We start from the raw sequence: 18,158 nt of genomic DNA, 5'->3' as shown, positions 1-18,158 counted from the left end.
TGGCCAGGGTCGGGGCCAGGCAGGGGGATGGTTCAGATGGAAGATAGAACTTCCACAATCCAAGTTTGCAACATTATCCTAAGTGCTTAAGAAACAGAAAGATTATAGATTAGCTTTGACATTTCCCAAATTCATTTAGTGTGGGAAATGAAATTAAACCATCAACTAGCTCCTACCTCAAATCTAATCTTCCTCATGATGGAGAGCAGGTGTCTTCATGTCATTTCTCTTTATCTGCATCTGCTTCTGGAACAGAGTTGCTGTCCGAGGCTCAGACTGCCCCCCTCTGAAGCCACGCCCTCTCCTCCTCACTACCATACCCTTCTGAGGGACTGAGTGTGGTCTTCAGCTGTCGCTCCCCGACTATTTTCGTCTTGGGCATTAGACTTGTTGGGAGAAGGTATTGATTGTTGGCCAAAGACTAGAGAATGCATTCATAAATTTTTTTTTTTTTTTTAAAGGAAGGTGGTGTGAGTCACAGTGGTGGAGGGAGTAAAAGCCACTTTGATGTGGCAGGTACTGATTTCACATTCTGCTACAAGCTAGAGCCTGACGGTATTCTGGGCTGACACTGCCACTATATGAGTCTCAGCTTTGACTTCCACACAGGTGTGAACCACAACCACAGTCTCAGATGTGCAAGAAATATTATATCATGACTCTCAACCTAATTTCTGGCTGTGAACCCCCATTCCACTGAACTGGCAGAAAGTTTAAGCCATTGTTCTGGGGCTATCCCTCCATGGGGTTATACAAAGTATCAGGTAGCCCCAGGCTTTGGTACACACAGCTTGCCCTTGAGACCTCCATCCTCCTGTCCTCATGGCTCCTTCAGGCCCTGCTGGGGATCCTGGAGTCTTCTGAAAGGCTATCTGGCCCTGTCTGCCTAGATGTGCCTATGGGTAGAGTAATCAACCCTCTTGCTTTGCCTGAGATTGTTCTGATTTTAGTTCTGAAAGCCCCAGGTCTCTGAAACCCCCTCCCGCCCAGCAAACTCAGACCTTACCAATGGACACTTCCATTTAGAGTCCTGCCAATTCTCCATGCTCTGTTTTTTTAAAAATAAGTAAATAAATAAAGCAGACCTGGACATGTGTTCGGAACCCACAGATCTCTCCCTCTCCTTCCCCAGTTCAGGGGGGGTCTCATTTTCTAATCCGGGGATAGAGGAAGACCTGCACGCCCACCTGTTGTTCCCAGACACTGGGGTCTTGTTGGGAACCCCCTTCCTTCACCTTATTCACTGGTAGGAAAGGTTTAGAGAGCTAAAATTTTGGAAATCAAAAGCCAGTAAGAATTTCACACTGAGTGTCTTCTTAGTACCCTACCCCCAGCTCCCTCCCCTCACCTGGGGGAATGAGCCACAGATTGAATCCTGTGGGAATGAGGCAGACAGACCAAAAATGAGAAAACAGATGCAGGAAGAGAAACAGAAGTCATGAGAGCAGAGTGAACCATCACACACACTGGGGACCGCTAGACAGTCCTCCTTCCATTTAAGGTCTCATCTCTACCGACATATCAGAAACGAGGTCTGTGAAAAATAGGAGAGGAAGTGACTAAGAGCATTTTGGCACAGTTAGCATTCTTATCTAGGCAGGGCTAGAAAGTTCCTTAATGTTTTGGCAAGTGGATCCAGTCTTTGAAGTTCTTCAAGAAGTTTTGTCTTCTCCCTCCTTTTGCCTTTTCCAGAAGGCCTCAGCTGGCACAGGGGTGGGGCAGGGAGAAGCATTTGCTAGACTTGCATTCATCCAAGGAGTGAGAGAGCTGAGGCTGGATGACTTCATCAGGAAGCATCTTGGTGGGGGCAAGAAGGGCCCTCGGGGACTGTTGGCCCCGTCAACATCTTGCCTCCATCAAGGCAGCAATAAAGAAACTTCATGAGGTCCAAGAACACAAACCTGTCAGCCTGGCTCAGTGCCCGGTGCCCAACCCTGAGCCCAGCAGAGGCACCCCCTCCATACATGTCTTTGGATGAGCCCCTGCTTTCTCAGCACCAGCCCTGGTTTGTGCTGCCTTCACACAGCCTAGAGCATCTGCTAGGAATATCAGGGAGACAATAAAGAAAAATGCAAGCTCATAAGAGGTGCCTTCACTTGTTGGAGCTGCCCTGGCAACACCTAGGACGGACTGCAAGGGAATCTGCTTTCTGAACAGAAGTGCTAGTGGTTAGAGGAGGCCAGAATGCAAGAGCAAGTAGTCTTTGGAGCTTCAGGAAGAAGAGATCTGTTGTTACAGCCAGTGTCTTTAAGCAGATGCATTTCTCTTATAAGAGAGTTTCCATTGTATGCTGGGCTAAGCCATGCACAGAGCAGTGATTACCCCCAGCAACCTCTCAATTGATTACCAGTCTCTCTGTCAGCAGGCCTCACAAGTCAACTGTTGCTTTGCCAGCCCCACTCCCATCAACAGCATGTTCATGAAGGGACATGCACCTGACTTAGAAATTATTCCCTCAAAATATGCAATATGTGAAAACATATAAACATTTTCATTTCTGTTCCCCATCTCCCTCTTGCCATTTCCTTGGGCCTGAACTCCAAATCAGAGATGTTTGACATTCTGTAAAGAACCAGTCTTCTCGGGTCTGTGAAAAACATAGCCATTTCAGCTCAGACAGTTGCTCAGTCGTGTCTAACTCTTTGCAACCCCATGGACTATAGTCCGCCAGGCTCCTCTGTCCATGGGATTCTCCAGGCAAGAATACTGGAGTGGGTTGCCATTTCCTCCTCCAGGGGATCTTCCTGACCCAGGGATCGAACCTGTGTCTTTGTGTCTCCTGCATTGACAGGCAGATTCTTTACCACTGTGCCACCTAGGAAGCCATTTATTGAGTTTTTATGATCTATCAGGCACCCTGGTAAACATTTACATATATGATCTAAGTTTGTCCTTTCAAGAACACCGTGCAGGTGTTACTGCCACTGTACAAATGAGGAGGCTGAGGCCAGAGGCTGAAGAGCTTACCCAGGATGCTAGCTGCTATGTGGAGATCCTATGACTTCAAGTCTGTAGCCCTACTGGCTTCACCGAGCTGCCTGGAGTTCCCTGTCAAGGGTAAGAGTAAGGAGGAGAGGAAATCAATGGTCTTCACTCACCAGGGACAGCCAATCCATTTAGTCTTCTTTCTAATAAAGCCTAAAGTCAAAAAATAGTAGGAGCATTTCCCATCCCCTATATTTCCCTTTGCACAGATCCACAACTTTAATTTTGCCATATGGATGCCCAGGCCTCTTTGCTTCCCTCTTTTCCACCACCAATTATTTCCAGGTCAGATGAGGTTGAAGCAGGGGTTGCCCTCCGTAAGGGCCTGGGGGAGGCGGCGGCACTCTGCACAGACCTGTATCCAGGGCCTGCTCATCACTAAGCCCTGCATCCTTGTCCTGGTGGGTTTCCCTGGAGGGGCACAGAACTCTGCTAGCATATCAGTGATGGCCAAGCAAAATGCAGTGGCCTGACTTGGCTTTTTCTGGATTTGGGGAGAGGAGAGGGCATGACTGTGAATATCCAATTCATGTCCATTTTTTATCACCTCTGCCTGGTCATTTAGCCTGTTGAGACTTCTGCTTCCTCATTAGTCAAATGAGAGGGTTTTCCAGGGTGGTGTCTGGGATAACCTTTTAATCCTAACATTGTACTGAAGGAACAAATGTACCAATGAATTGAATTTGGCTTTGGATGAAGTATTATTTGGAGGCCATTCTTGGTTTGCCGAAAGCATCTTCCTTTATGCATTCAATGTGCATGAGCCTCACAGAGAGGGCTTTTCAGCTGAGGGCCTCCCCCCACCCCCACTCCGTGCCCTGCAGGACAGAGTCAGAACCGCTGGCCCAGAGCTGAGTGTCAAGCAGCAGGGACAGGGGCTGCGCTGCGTACATGCCACTCAGTAACTGAGACCGTCACTATGGAAGAAGCTGTATATGTTCAAGCTTCTGATAAAGTCATGGCAATAACAAAACACACTAAACTCGGGAGGCAGGAAAAAAACGGGGGAGGATTCATCTTTCACCATCCATGCTGCTGAAACTTAAGCCATGGTGTTAAAAAATAAGCATTCTAACCTCTTAACGTTTTTCACAATAATTTTAGAAAGATTGTTTTTTGTTAGAAACCGAAGTCTTGTGTGTGAAGATACATTTGTCTGACATTCAAATAGTCCTGCAGTTTCAGTTTCCTTTCGTTGAAGTAGAATTCACATTCGTGCTTTCATTTAACAGCACTTTTTGTTTCCAGTTTTAGGACCCATGCTTACCTGCCCATCCATCCGCTCTTCTGTCTGTCTGCCTGCTGTGTAGCTTTTCGGAGAAACACTGGGGTGAAGTCCATGTGATATTAGCAATGGTTATTTCTGAGGGGAGGAGTCAGAGTAACTTTTTCTTGCTTTCTTCTTTGTCTCTATGTTGATTGATTTTATTTAAAGACGAGCATGGAAATGATAGAGCCATTCTTCTAAAAAAATAAGCAAAAGGAAAATACGTTTTAAAGGAGCAAACAGGACCACACTGCAGGTGTGTGTGTGTTAGTTGCTCAGTCGTGTCCGACTCTTTGCAACCCCACAGACTGTAGCCTGCCAGGCTCCTCTGTCCACGGAATTCTCCAGGCAAGAATACTAGTGCCCGGCTTTACTGGCAGCATCAGGCCCCAGCCAAGGCAAGTTTCTTCCTCACCCGCCTCCTGCTCCCAACCCCGAAGGGCCTGGCAGGTTTCCGCACTCCCCATCTCCCTGGACTTGAGTAACTGGTGAGCGGTGAACTCTTGGACGGATCCGAGCGGCAGATGCCAGGCCCCGAGGCTGTGCCCCTTCTCCCTCAGCATGTGTTTGTGATAAAAACGGAGCTGAGATGAAAGTCGCTTGTGATGGTTCCTGCGAGTCTTACCAGAAAAGACCCCTGGATGTACCAGGATGGCTCTGGGCACAGATTTCACTGTATTTCTTTCAGTCCCTCGGAAAGTATGAACACCAGTGTTATTTATTCATCATCCAGTGTCTCGGGTTTGTTTTCATAGTTCTTGTTTTATTTTGAGTTAATAAATATCAGGATTTTGTGAGGAAGGCACTCCAGAAATAAAGCTGAGTATTCACGGCAGGGCTTTTGGCAAACGCCTTTCCTCCGGTGCAGAGGGAAGCTCTGTTTACCTTTCTGAAGAGTCAACAGAAGCTCGGGTTCACAGTTCCGCCTCCAGAAGAAGGGCCCGCTTCAGTTTCACAGGAGGACTAATGGCTGCCCTTCGCTGATGAAGGACGCGGAGTGGACTGGGCTGGCTTCCGGCTTGAGTTAAGGAGGGAAAATGTGCTTTCTGTGTAAAAGCTGCAATTAACACTCTTGGACAGCTCTCAGAGTAAATCAAAGAAATAATCCAACTTTTCTGTTGCCTAAAATTACACTTTAATCTCTTTCCTTTCTCTTCAAAAATAAGAGTTTTCTGTGAAATGGGAATAATATACCTATGGTAATTATTTCACTGAGTTGTGGTGAGAAGCAGATCAAGTCAGATGATAGCAGGAGGGTGCCTGGTCCGCTTGGAAGTACTGTGCAAACGTGAAGCATCTCTAACGAGAACCTGAGAGCGGGTGTTAGTGTGACGTGACGTTACTCAGTGGGGCTGTTGAGCCGGTCTGCGGAGGCAACGTAACAGGAACCCAGCCTCTTTCTACTAACCCATCCTGCCACATCCTTGGGTCTTTTTAATGATACGTCTCCTGAGAGCACCACTTTATTATTTTGAATCTTTTGGAAGGAAGCACAAAAAACAGCTTGAAGTAAATGTTTTCCTGATGGGCCTGAATGAGTCAGAGGTCCATTTCTTGTAAGTGATGCAATGTCAGTTGCATGTATGTGTCGGTGGTATGCTACCCAACCTCTCTGCGCTCTAGTTCTCATCATCCACTTGTGGTTGTTAAGAGGATTAGATGTCTTCAGGGGGATATAGAACAAGGTCTAGCACATAGTATGTACTCCATGAGTGCTTGCCGTTTTCGATTATTTATTTACACACAGAAGTTGCACACCTGCCTACTGATAGCAAAAGAAAAACAAGGCCACAGGAACAAATTAGGAAGCTGCTTCCAGGTTACTGGCAAGCAGACATATCCCTAAGGCATCTCTTGAAGTGGGGTAGAGGGGAGCAGAGTACCTGGCATGAGTTTAATTCCTAATACTCTTTGTTTTCTCCCCACAGAAGAATTAATTTGGGGGAAATCTGGCCCCTGGCTTCTGATAGCTAATGATACCAATGTGCTCAGTGTTTGAGCAGTCACAGCATTGCAGGAAGGGGGACCCCTTCCAGGGCCTGAAACTGGGCTCTTATCTAACACTCAAATGAGTTGTCCGAGGAGACACATGTGCTGACAAAGCAAGAGATTTTATTGGGACAGGGCGCCCGGGCGGAGAGCAGGAGGGTAAGGGAAGCCAGGAGAACAGCTCTGTCACATGGCTTGCAGTCTCGGCTTGTATGGTGATGGGCTTAGTTTCCCGGTTGTCTTTAGCCAATCATTCTGACTCAGAGCCCTTCCTGATGCTTCACGCCTTGTTCAGCCAAGATGGATGCCAGAGAGGATTCTGGGAGGTGGTCAGACAGGTGGTGTCTCCTTTTGACCTTTCCCGAACTCTTCCGGTTGGTGGAGGCTTATTAGTTCCATGTTCCTTACCAGGACCTCCTGTCGTAAAACAGCTCATGCAAATAGTTACTATGGTGCCTGGCCAGGGTGGGCGGTTTCAATCAGTGTGCTTCAAGCAGAGCCCAGGAGGCCCAGTAGAGGTGTCTGGGGGGCCCCCCCAAAGGCTTTGGTGCTAATGAGCTTTGGGAGGTGCAGGGCTTTTTGGCTCAACAGAAGACGGTGAGAAGAGATCTGCCCTGAACCTTCACGGGGCAGCCTTGGGGAGCTTCCAGAAGCACAGACTGTGCCTTCCTGTCACCCCCTTGCTCCGCAGCATGACGTTTCAGCCTCACTGAGGTCCGGGTCTGGGGGAGTTCCACCACACTTCTCTGCTTGACCCCTGAGTCTCACTTCACTGTCTCCTGCTGCTGCCTTGACCCCATCCACCCCCATTCCCTGCAGGGAGCCAGCCCGATGCCAGTTCTATGACATCTTCCACCCCTTCCTCTCCCCCATGAGCCCTCCTCCCCTCACCCCAGGCTGGGTTTCCACTCCACTGTGCTGCTGTCTCATTGGAGCTTGAGTTGTAGCTCATTATTCACGAGTCCTCCCAGCCATACAAGGACCCCCTCCACACCCTCCCCTGCAGCCTGGGACAGGCCCTGGTGGACCGTCCATGAGAGTCTGAAAGCTAATCCACCTGTACCTGCAGAGAGTCCTAGGTCCCAGGCAAGTACAGTGGGACCTAGTGTCCAAGTGGGTAAACCTTCCTTGTATCAATTTTGTGTTTCCGTGGGTTCCAGCTCAAGGCATAGACATGTTCCCTTGTTCAGTCATGCTAAAGAAACATGCACACTGAATTTGGTCTGGTATTAAAAGCCTGGTGCTGCTACCTCCTTTTTTCTTGTTTCAGGATCTCATGATTAACCTTGACCACCAACACAATGTATTCTCAGTTCCTTATCGTATCATTCCTTTCCTAACATGTTGTTAGGGTCTGCAGGTCACTTTAGCATTCTGTCATCCCAGGAAAATGCCAGTGCTCCAAGCCAGGACTTAACAGCACTGAACACTTACTGCTGTTCATCTTCCAGTTGCCTAACAAGGAAGCACTTCTCCTCAGACTAAGTATAAATTAGCTAATGCTGAAACTGCAGAAATTTTCAATCCATATCCTGTATTGTGAGTGATTCTTCCCTCCCCCAGCTCCTCATTCAGACATTAATTCTAGGTCTCTCTGCAGCACTCAGGGTTGAACCTTGCGGTAAAATACCAGTGGTGCAGTAGCGGCAGGAAGGCATATATATAATTTCCCTGTCAAAGTGGTTTTAATGCCCTCTTTCATGGGGCATGATACATTAAAGAAAAGATAAATGGTTACGGGCCCCCAAGATCTGTGGAGTCAACACATGTGTGAGAAAGTACCATTTTAACATTTAATCATTTTAGCCAAGGAACAAAATCTATTTTTATTGCTTATGAGCAGTGGTGCTAAACTGCCTATGAGGTTGTGATCTGTAGGAAAAGGAAATCTTCACAGAAATTGTGTACCCATCCTGAAACAGGGAGACGTGGAGGGGTAGGGGCTGGGGACAGAACCCGAAGAAAGAGGCCGAGTGGCATGTGGCCCTGCTGCTGAGCAAGATCACGTGGGGACCTGGGGTGTCATCTGGGAAGCAGGTCCTGCCTCTCCTGGCTCCCTATGAATGTGAGGGATTAAAGCCTGCGGATGAAGAAACCGCCGGTCCTTTCCCCACCTCCTCAGTGCTTAAAGAATGGCCTCTATGTTTCCCAGTTGTAAATGAGATCATCATTGGTGAGGTCTGGAGGAAAATAACCACCCTCTATTACATGCTTTCTATGTCCCTGTGCTTTGCTAAATGCTTTATAGGGAAAAGGTTCTTTAATCCTCCCAACATCCCTTTGCAGTAGGTGCTGTAATTCATTTTATAGATCAGGACATTGAAGTCTGACAGGGGGTAAATCAACCAAAATCAACAGCCAGTCAGTGGTGAAGACTGAAGACTGGGACTTGAACCCAGAGATTACCTGCCAACAGGACCTTAAGCACCATGCTTTTTTTCTTTTTTCTTTTATATTGCTTTATTTAAAGTTTTGTTAAGTTATGAGTCTTTATTTTTTTTTTTTTGCTATAGAACTGTGCTTTTATTTATTTATTTTTCTCCCAATTATTTTTTTAGTTGGAGGCTAATTACTTTACAATATTGTAGTGGTTTTTGCCATACATTGACATGAATCAGCCATGGATTTACATGTGGTCCCCATCCTGAACCCCCCTCCCGCCTCCCTCCCCATCCCATCCCTCTGGGTCATCCCAGTGCACCAGCCCCGAGCACTTGTCTCATGTATCCAACCTGAACTGGTGATCTGTTTCACACTTGATAATATACATGTTTCGATGCTGTTCTCTCAGATCATCCCACTCTTGCCTTCTCCCATAGAGTCTAAAAGTCTGTTCTATACATCTGTGTCTCTTTTTCTGTCTTGCATATAGGGTTATCGTTACCATCTTTTTAAATTCCATATATATGCGTTAGTATACTGTATTGGTGTTTTTCTTTCTGGCTTACTTCAGTCTGTATAATGGGCTCCAGTTTCATCCATCTCATTAGAACTGATTCAAATTTATAATGGCTGAGTAATATTCCATTGTGTATATGTACCACAGCTTTCTTATCCATTCGTCCGCTGATGGGCATCTAGGTTGCTTCCATGTCCTGGCTATTATAAACAGTGCTGCGATGAACATTGGGGTGCATGTGTCTCTTTCAGATCTGGTTTCCTCGGTGTGCGTGCCCAGGAGTGGGATTGCTGTTCCATTTGTGGGATATCTGCTGTGGGATATGGCAGTTCTATTTCCAGTTTTTTAAGGAATCTCCACACTGTTCTCCATAGTGGCTGTACTAGTTTGCATTCCCACCAACAGTGTAAGAGGGTTCCCTTTTCTCCACACCCTCTCCAGCATTTATTGCTTGTAAACTTTTGGATAGCAGCCATTCTGACTGGCATGTAATGGTACCTCATTGAGGTTTTGATTTGCATTTCTCTGATAATGAGTGATGTTGAGCATCTTTTCATGTGTTTGTTAGCCATCTGTATGTCTTCTTTGGAAAAATGTCTGTTTAGATCTTTGGCCTATTTTTTGATTGGGTCATTTATTTTTCTGGAATTGAGCTACAGGAGTTGCTTGTATATTTTTGAGATTAATCCTTTGTCTGTTGCTTCATTTGCTATTATTTCCTCCCATTCTGAAGGCTGTCTTTTCACCTTTGTTTTATAATTTCCTTTGTTGTGCAAAAGCTTTTAAGTTTCATTAGGTCCCATTTGTTTATTTTTGCTTTTATTTCCAGTATTCTGGGAGGTGGGTCATAGAGGATCCTACTGTGATTTATCTCAAAGAGTGTTTTGCCTATGTTCTCCTCTAGGAGTTTTATCGTCTCTGGTCTTACATTTAGATCTTTAATCCATTTTGAGTTTATTTTTGTGTATGGTGTTAGAAAGTGTTCTAGTTTCATTCTTTTACAAGTGGTTGACCAGTTTTCCCAGCACCACTTGTTAAAGAGGTTGTCTTTTTTCCATTGTATATTCTTGCCTCCTTTGTCAAAGATAAGGTGTCCATAGGTTCGTGGATTTATCTCTGGGCTTTCTGTTTTGTTCCATTGATCTATATTTCTTTCTTTGTGCCAAGCACCATGTTTTTAAATAGCCTTTTGATAGTGTCATATCCAGAAAGTTAGAAAGAAAAACAAAAAAACAAAAAACCTCCCTGATGTTACAGAGCACTTGGGGCAATGCCTTTGACCTTGGTTTTCAGTCTGTAAAAGATTGATTCTGTCATTTACCTACCTGCCCCGCACATATGTCTTCAGGACATTGAGTTGGTGGTGAGGGCTCTGAGAACCTTAGATGATCAGAGATGCTTAATCAGATAATGAGCAATGAGTTTTCACATCACTTCTCAAGACTTAAGTCCTCAAACTAGTGGACTTAAGTCTGCTAACAGCCAGTTTGAGATTTTAAAAGTGAATTTTACATGCATTCGCAGTAAGTCAGAAATCCAAAGTTCTTGTGGAATACCATTAAGGCACTTCTGCAGGGACCTCATCTGACATCTGACAGAGAATATCCTGCTGAGGCAGGCAGGGTGCTTTCTCTGGGGAGGTAAATACCCAATCTTTCATCTTTGAGAACCAAATATTCCTTTCTAATTGACCGTGGGGAAGAGGGAATTACCAAGAGAGGTTGAGTTAGGTTTCAGGTGTGCATCAAGGCGATTCAGTTGTGCATGTACATGTACCTATTCTTTTTCAAATCTTTCCCCATTTGGGTTGTTACATAATATTGAATGGAGTTCCATATACTATACAGTGAGTCTTTGTTGCTTGTCCATTTTAAATATAGCAATGTGTACATAGCCAAAAAATAAAAGATAATTCTCTGGCCTTACTCCCCTTCTCTTCTGTAACTCGCTCTGATTAAGACATGCACCACTGAGGGCTGGATTACTGCAGTAGACTCCAAGTTGGTTTCTTTACAGTGTTTTTGAATGGGTGTTTGAAAGGATTAGCTTTGTATAATGAAATAAAACTTTCTCCCTTTAAGCCAAAAGAAAAGGCAAAACCAAAGCAGGTAACATTCCAGTATATTTTCCAAGGGAAGTTATAAATTATTGTAAACTGGCAGTGCAGGTAGCATTTTAAAGATTTCAGGGGAAATGTAAATAGATGGCTTTGAAATTATCATGTAGTTATAAGGAAAAGGTATTTTGGAAAAATGACCCAAGAAATCTCAGATGAACACATACACCCACTTGTCCTCTTTGATTTAGTAATCCCATTTCTGGAAATTTATCCTTGAAAAATGATCCAAAATCATGAAATTAAGATGTTCATTGCATAGTTATTTATAATATCAAATATTTGAAATAGTTTAAATATGTCCTAGCTACATATGTACATGCATATACACACTCCTGATATAATATGTATTTATTAAAAATTAGAATAATAAAAGTCAAGGAGCAACATGAAGATGCTTATTTCCTATGTAAAGTAAGTCAGATATATAACGATGACATCGCACCATTTAAATTGTATATCTTTTTACTTCTAGAATTTCTATTCCATTTGTCTTCTACTCTGCCTCTTCATTTTTCATATCATACTGTTCATTCTTTATGGTTACTCTTCCTTCTGTCATTTTCTTAACATCTTAAACATACTTCTTTGGATGCTTTATTTCGGATTGTTCTCAAGGTGCAGATTCTCTTGGTTGATGCACTGTTCATTTCTTTGAGTCTCCTGTAAATTTTTCGTGCGAACACTTCATCTTCTTCAAGTATGGTTATCTGTGGAGCTCCACCATTCCCTGGGGAATATGGTTTCCTCTGCCCAGACCCTAGTCATTTCAGGGGTCCCAGGCAGAAGTTGCATTTTTTGACCAATTTCCTTGAATGACTGAATATAAATTCTGTGATTGTAGAGACAGTTCAGTTTCCTGGCATGGGCTTGAGCATTATTTCTTACCCGCAAGGGATTCAACCCCCAGCCCCTCACTCCTAAAGCCCTTACTTGATTCCCTGCCCTCTGAGTCTTTGTGGTTCAGTGCTCACCATTAGGTAGGGTCTGCTTTGTTTCTAGTACCTAAACTTCTTTGCCCTCAAACTCTGCTATGCATTAAGATAGTTATGCAGTACTCATCATTTAATCCACCGTATTGACCAGAAATATTTCTTTTCCATTTACTACAATTATGTGAAAATATATGTGCATATATTCCAGAGACTGAAAGGGACTTTGAAATGACTTTTATGGGTAGGGATAGTGGGTTTATAGTAACTATTTTGCAAATATTCTGTACTGGCATTGTATTATCTTTAAAACAGTAAAACTCGTCATCTTTTTAACTATTGTCTTTTATTGCAGAATGCATACACTACAACTGCCATTAATGGGACAGATTTTTGTACATCAGCAAAAGATGCACTCAAACTTTTATCCAAGAATTCAAGTCATTTTACATCTGTTAACTGCTTTGGAGACTTCATAATTTTTCTAGGCAAGGTAGGATGTCTTAACTAAAATAATAAAGTAACTTGGCATCCAAAAATTAAGACATACAACAAGACTTTGACAGAGAACTGTTTCCTGGGTGCTTACTCTGTGCTGGGCCTCATCCTCTCATTTAATCATCAATCCTGTGACGTATCTCTGCTTCACAGGTGAAGAAACTAGGGTTTAATAATTTAGCTAGGATTCCACAGTAGGTTGAGTCAGGATTCAAATCTTAGTTTTACGCTTAGCTATTATCCAGTCTACCACTGTGATCCCACTTTTTCATATCTAGAATGAAGACTCTGTGTCATAAAAATATATGAAAATTGGAACTTCCCTGGTGGTCCAGTGGCTAAGACTCCATGTTCCCAATGAAGGAGGCCTGAGTTCAATCCCTGGTTAGGAAACTAGATCCCACATGCTATAACTAAGACTCAGAAGAGCCAAATAAATATAAATAAATAAATATTTTAAAAAATATGTATGGACATAGTGTTAAAGCCTGATGAAATGTCTACATTAAGAGCATTAATTTCCTAAATATACAGAATTATTAATGTCTCAAAGGGAGCCAGTTGCATTCCTGCTGTCATCTTTTTCTATGGAGTTGTATGTTATCTTGTGAAAACCTCATTTTTCCTACCTACAAACTAAAAATAAGATCCCCCTCCGGGTTGCAGGTTAGAGTCCCTGAAGTAGCAGCCGTCCTCCAGCCCCTTCCTGACCATGCCTCAGGCTGAAGGGTCTTTATACTGGCCAGTGTCTCTTTCCATGTAGTTGTCACTCACTGGGCTTAATTCTGCACACCTCAGTTTGCTTCATCCTAATTCCATCTGACTGCCTTGCAAATTCTTGAAATTTCACAGACAGTTTCACAGACATCCTGACAGTTTCACAGACATCCTGACCCTCCTTCCACATCTTCACTTTTCTAAGCTAGACATCCTTGCTTCTTCCAGCCATGCCTCCTCACAGGACATAAACGCCGGTGGCTTTCATGGAGCCCCAGAGTGAACGGGATCCAGTCTCCACTTGTGCCAGTGCCAAATGTGGGGACTTGTGACTCCTTGCTTAGCACTGTGTGCTCCTGTGGCACTTGGTGTATGTCCCCAGTGCATCACCATCTCGGTGAGCCATCAGGAGCAAGTTAGAACATGCTTGGATTCCACAGGTGTGTGCTAACTGCACATGTATTTTAAGGCACAGCTGGGTCCCAGAGACTTTTCTTGTGACAGTAGCTCTAGAAGCACAAATTGATTACGCCTTTTAAAACAGCCTAATAATTGAAGTTGTAGGTGTATCTAAATGGATAATATTGTTTACATTAGCTTGGTAGGGTTGTGGGTGATACATTTTGTAATAACTACTTCCAGAGATTTTTATTAAGAGGTTTCATTTTTATAAGACTTGTGTTTTATTTTAGGCAGTAATTCATTTTCTTGTATTTTTCAAAAGGAACACATAATTACTGATGGTTTTTTTTTTGAATGAAGTGGCATGCAGATTCACATCCATCTTTATGGATATCCAAGCACAATGAGGGGTCCGGCAGGTTCCATTTTGTCTGGTAAAGAATTAGGTTCCTCACGGCCTATAATCATTTCCTGGAAATACAGTAATTACATATAGCAAAAGCGTATTATCCTATTATCCCTACACCAGCACTGGAAAGCCCATCCACTTTAATCCCCAGGATAAAAGTAATCACACGTTAAACTACAGTACATCCACTCAATGGATTGATGCATCATTGTTTTTAAAAATAAGGATGTATAAAAAAAACTTTTCTAATGAAGATGCTTATTGTAGTTTTTAGTAAAAAAAAAAGACTAAAAATTTTGTGAAGTACCATTGTTGCTTAGTTGCTCAGTTGAGTCCGACTGTTTTGTGACCCCATGGGCTGTAGCCTGCCAGGCTCCTCTGTCCATGGGAATTATGCAGGCTAGAATACTGGAGTGGGTGGCCATTTCCTTTTACAGGGGATCTTCCCAACCCAGGAATCAAAGCTGCATCTCCTGCAATGTCAGATGGATTCTTTACCACTGAGCCACCAGGGAAGCCCTGAGGTACCATTACCGCTACATAAATTAAAAAAAATTAGGCACAGATAAAATGAAAGTATATATATTCTTCCCATTCTCCAAATTAACTGGGTTTTCTTTTGGTATCATCATAGCTTTTCATTTTTTCTTCTTCCTATATTACTGTATCCAGTGTTCTGACAAGTACTCATTAGAGTAAGGCATATACACCCCCACATATGCACATATATCAAACTATTGCTTATACCTGACAAAAGTCTTTTCTAAAATACCCTAACCAATTTATAGAAATTCTCAATGAGCTATTGTTTTGGACAGGTGTTAGTGGTGTGTTTCACAGTTTTTGGAGGACTGATGGCATTTAACTACCACCGTGTGCTTCAGGTGTGGGCAATCCCACTGCTCTTGGTTGCTTTTTTTGCCTACTTAGTAGCACACAGTTTTTTATCTGTGTTTGAAACTGTGCTGGATGCACTTTTCCTGTGTTTTGCTGTTGATCTGGAAACAAATGATGGATCCTCAGAAAAGCCCTACTTTATGGACCAAGAGTTTTTGGTAAGTAAACATCCCATTTCCTTTTTCAACCTCCATCCTCATAATCTCAAAAGTGTTGAAGACTTGCACATAAAGGAGGCTGGTCCCCATCTTATTTTCTCTCCTGGGTGGGCAGGCTCTGTGAGCCTGATGTCCCAAGACCCAAATGTCCTGAGAGTAAGATTTGTGTTTTATTTTCTGAGGCTGATCCCACCTCCCTTATTGAAACCTTCTTCCTGGAGAAAAGTGAAGCTGAACAATGAACACTTAGCAAATGACCCAGGGTAGAAGGTATTCTGGGTGCAGTAGCCATCCAAGTCCCTAATGGTTTTAATGGCTTATTTTGGCCTTTTGTATGGTCCGGAGCTTTCACAGTTGATCTTTTTTCCAAGGCATTTTTGCATCCCCAAATATCATGTCATACCAGTTGTATTTTAGGGAACGCCTACTCCAATGGAGACCAATCACTTTCAAGGCCACTATTGACAGATCTGTGATTCTGAGGCCCTTTGTTAACCAGGGCACAACAAGATTGAGAAAAGCCACACCCTCAGTAGAGCCCCCATCCTGCTATCTGGAAATAGCAGGCAGCTGTTCCCAACAGCTTTTGCAACACAGTTGTTGCATATTTGCCTTATCCTGTGTAGACAGGGATATTTTAACAGCTGAATGAGTCTTCTCATCTCTTTCCTTTGTCTCTGTCAAGTAACATTTTAACAATTTTCTTTCACTCGATTACCATAAAATCTAGGCATTAAGGCCCTTCTGCTTTGAAACAGAGAATGCAAAGCACTCCTTAGTCCAGCCAGGCACTGAAGTTTAAAAGCACGTCTATAGTTTTATAAATAAGTGTATCTTCATCCTTCTCCCAACAGAACATAAAAATATGATAACACTTTAACATATTTGGTATGTATTCCAAAGAACATGTTTCTTATGGTTGTTCTTATGTATGGTATTAGGAAGTTAACTAGGTCTCTTTCTATAATTTACACTTTTTTGATTAAAAACCCACTTTGAAATCTACCCCCCAAGATATTTTAGTTCAGCAGGGAAAACTTTAAGGATTAAATTCCCCGAAATGATATGGCCAAGTAAATGACTGCCCATCAGTGTGGATACAGAACACTAGTCTAACTCATTCTTTTATTTTTCAGAATTTTGTAAAAAGGATCAACAAATTAAACACAAGGGCACAGAGAGACAAGAGCTCATTAACAATCGAAGAGGGGACAGAACTCCAGCCATTGTGAGATAAGTGCCCATCAGGTATTTGCACCTGAAAAAGTTCCCTTCTCCTAAGAGCTGTGTGCAGAATAAACGATAAGGCCCAGTGTGGCCCCAGATCTTCACCACTGTTTTTGTCCACATTGTTTGACCACATTACAATACTAGAACCACAGAAAAAGTATGCAACCTTTTTTGTACCAAATAAGACTGAAAAATCTTTTAAGACCTTGTTTATGTGGTCAGTTTTTAAAAAAGCACATTATGTAAAAACTCATTTCAGGGCACCCTGAAAAGGACTTCCTCATTCACAATCAATAAACCTTACCAGAAATCTCTGGAATATTGCCCTACTACAAAGAACTTTTTCCTACCTAATCCTCCACTCCTGGAAATGAGCTATTTATGTTACAGCTTTTCAAAGTACAATTCTTCAATTTAGGGACAATTAAAACCAAAAGTGTAACTGGAACTACCACCTGGTGGGCATGGCATAGAATAGGCACGAGTTTAATCAGATGTGAAGTTAAATTTTGTTCAAAGTACAAGGCTACCTTGTAGAAATTAGAAAACGTTCTGCATAAGTGGTTTTCAAGCAGGGCCCCACCTGAGAACTGCCTAGAGGAAGATTTCAAGTTCTTCTGCCTGGACCCCATTCCCAGATTTAGATTCAGTGGTGGGTCAGAGAAAGGGTGGGAGGGGTGTCCTTGGACTGTTTTTCCTTTTTAAAGCTTTCAACAAATAGGAACATCTAACATGTTAATTGGCAGCCTTGCTTCAACTAGATGAGCAGGTAAACAGAATCACCCACTCTCCTAACAGGACACCCAGTCTGGCTTATTTAGCAGGGCAAACAGTGAATATGTTTCTCTCTTCTTCACAGAGGGCAGAAAACTGCACGCCGGCTCAGGTCTCCTATAACAGATGCAAATTACGACTTTTCTCTTAAACAGCACCATTGAATTAGTTGAACTCGTCTCCTTTTAAGAAAAGGATTTACAGAGCAGTTTCTCTGAAGTGTTAAACTAAGTCATTGTTGTGTGATGAGCAAGTCAACTGTGCTTCTTTTGCGGGTACAAACACCCCTATGTCCTTATTATCTGCCTCAGCGAAAAACAAGCAGGCATGTTTCACCCCCAAGGCCTGAGAGAGCCGGTGCTATCAGAGGATACCACTTGTCTGAGAAAACTTCCAAAAGTATGTTAACCACTTGTCTCTTCATGATTGGATTTTTTTATCATTACAACTCTGAGATGTTCGACCTCCTCCATGTCATAACTGAAGGTTAGGTTTTTGCTAACACTTAGTATAAATTCTCATCTGTTGTCAAATAGCATGTTCTATTCCTGATCCAGACGTTTCTTAGTATCTATTCACCCTAGAATATGACATAAAATCACCCCACCCCATCCCCAGTGTTTCCCAAGATGATTTTAAGATTATTCCAAATTGGTTTTAGAATGAGGTAGAGGCAGCTGAAGGACAATGGAATAAGCAAAGGGTCAAATGATAGTTTGAATCCTGGCTGGCATTTCCGGTGAGCAATGGGCAGGTCCCTTCATTTTTCTAAGCTTCATCTAGAGCATTCAGTCCCAGTGTAATGGTGTGTAGATTCAGTAAAGAAATGTTAAAATACCTTGTAGCAATACCTGGGAAAGAATACTTTAAAAAAAAAGTCTGACT

General features: G+C 43.0%; 1 protein-coding gene across 7 annotated transcripts in view; it reads left to right on the top strand.

The window, feature by feature from the left end:
• The window catches only part of SLC44A3 (solute carrier family 44 member 3), an 84,396-nt gene extending 66,319 nt beyond the window's left edge, over positions 1-18,077 (top strand). For 4 of the 7 annotated variants that reach the window (XM_061121329.1, XM_061121328.1, XM_061121326.1 and 1 more), the window contains 4 exons: positions 12,544-12,681; positions 15,033-15,269; positions 16,406-16,517; positions 17,359-18,077. In XM_061121329.1, the coding sequence (XP_060977312.1) occupies positions 12,544-12,681; positions 15,033-15,269; positions 16,406-16,501 (471 nt within the window). In that variant the 3' untranslated portion in view covers positions 16,502-16,517; positions 17,359-18,077. Of the gene's footprint in view, positions 1-12,543; positions 12,682-15,032; positions 15,270-16,405; positions 16,604-17,358 lie in introns of those variants that run through there. The other 3 variants (XM_061121332.1, XM_061121331.1, XM_061121327.1) reach the window with 2 other exon arrangements.
• The last annotated feature ends 81 nt before the right edge of the window (positions 18,078-18,158 follow it).

Source organism: Dama dama, chromosome 20 (assembly GCF_033118175.1).
Source record: "Dama dama isolate Ldn47 chromosome 20, ASM3311817v1, whole genome shotgun sequence".
NCBI classification, from domain to species: Eukaryota; Metazoa; Chordata; class Mammalia; order Artiodactyla; family Cervidae; genus Dama; species Dama dama.
This window is presented reverse-complemented; position numbering and strand designations above follow the sequence as displayed.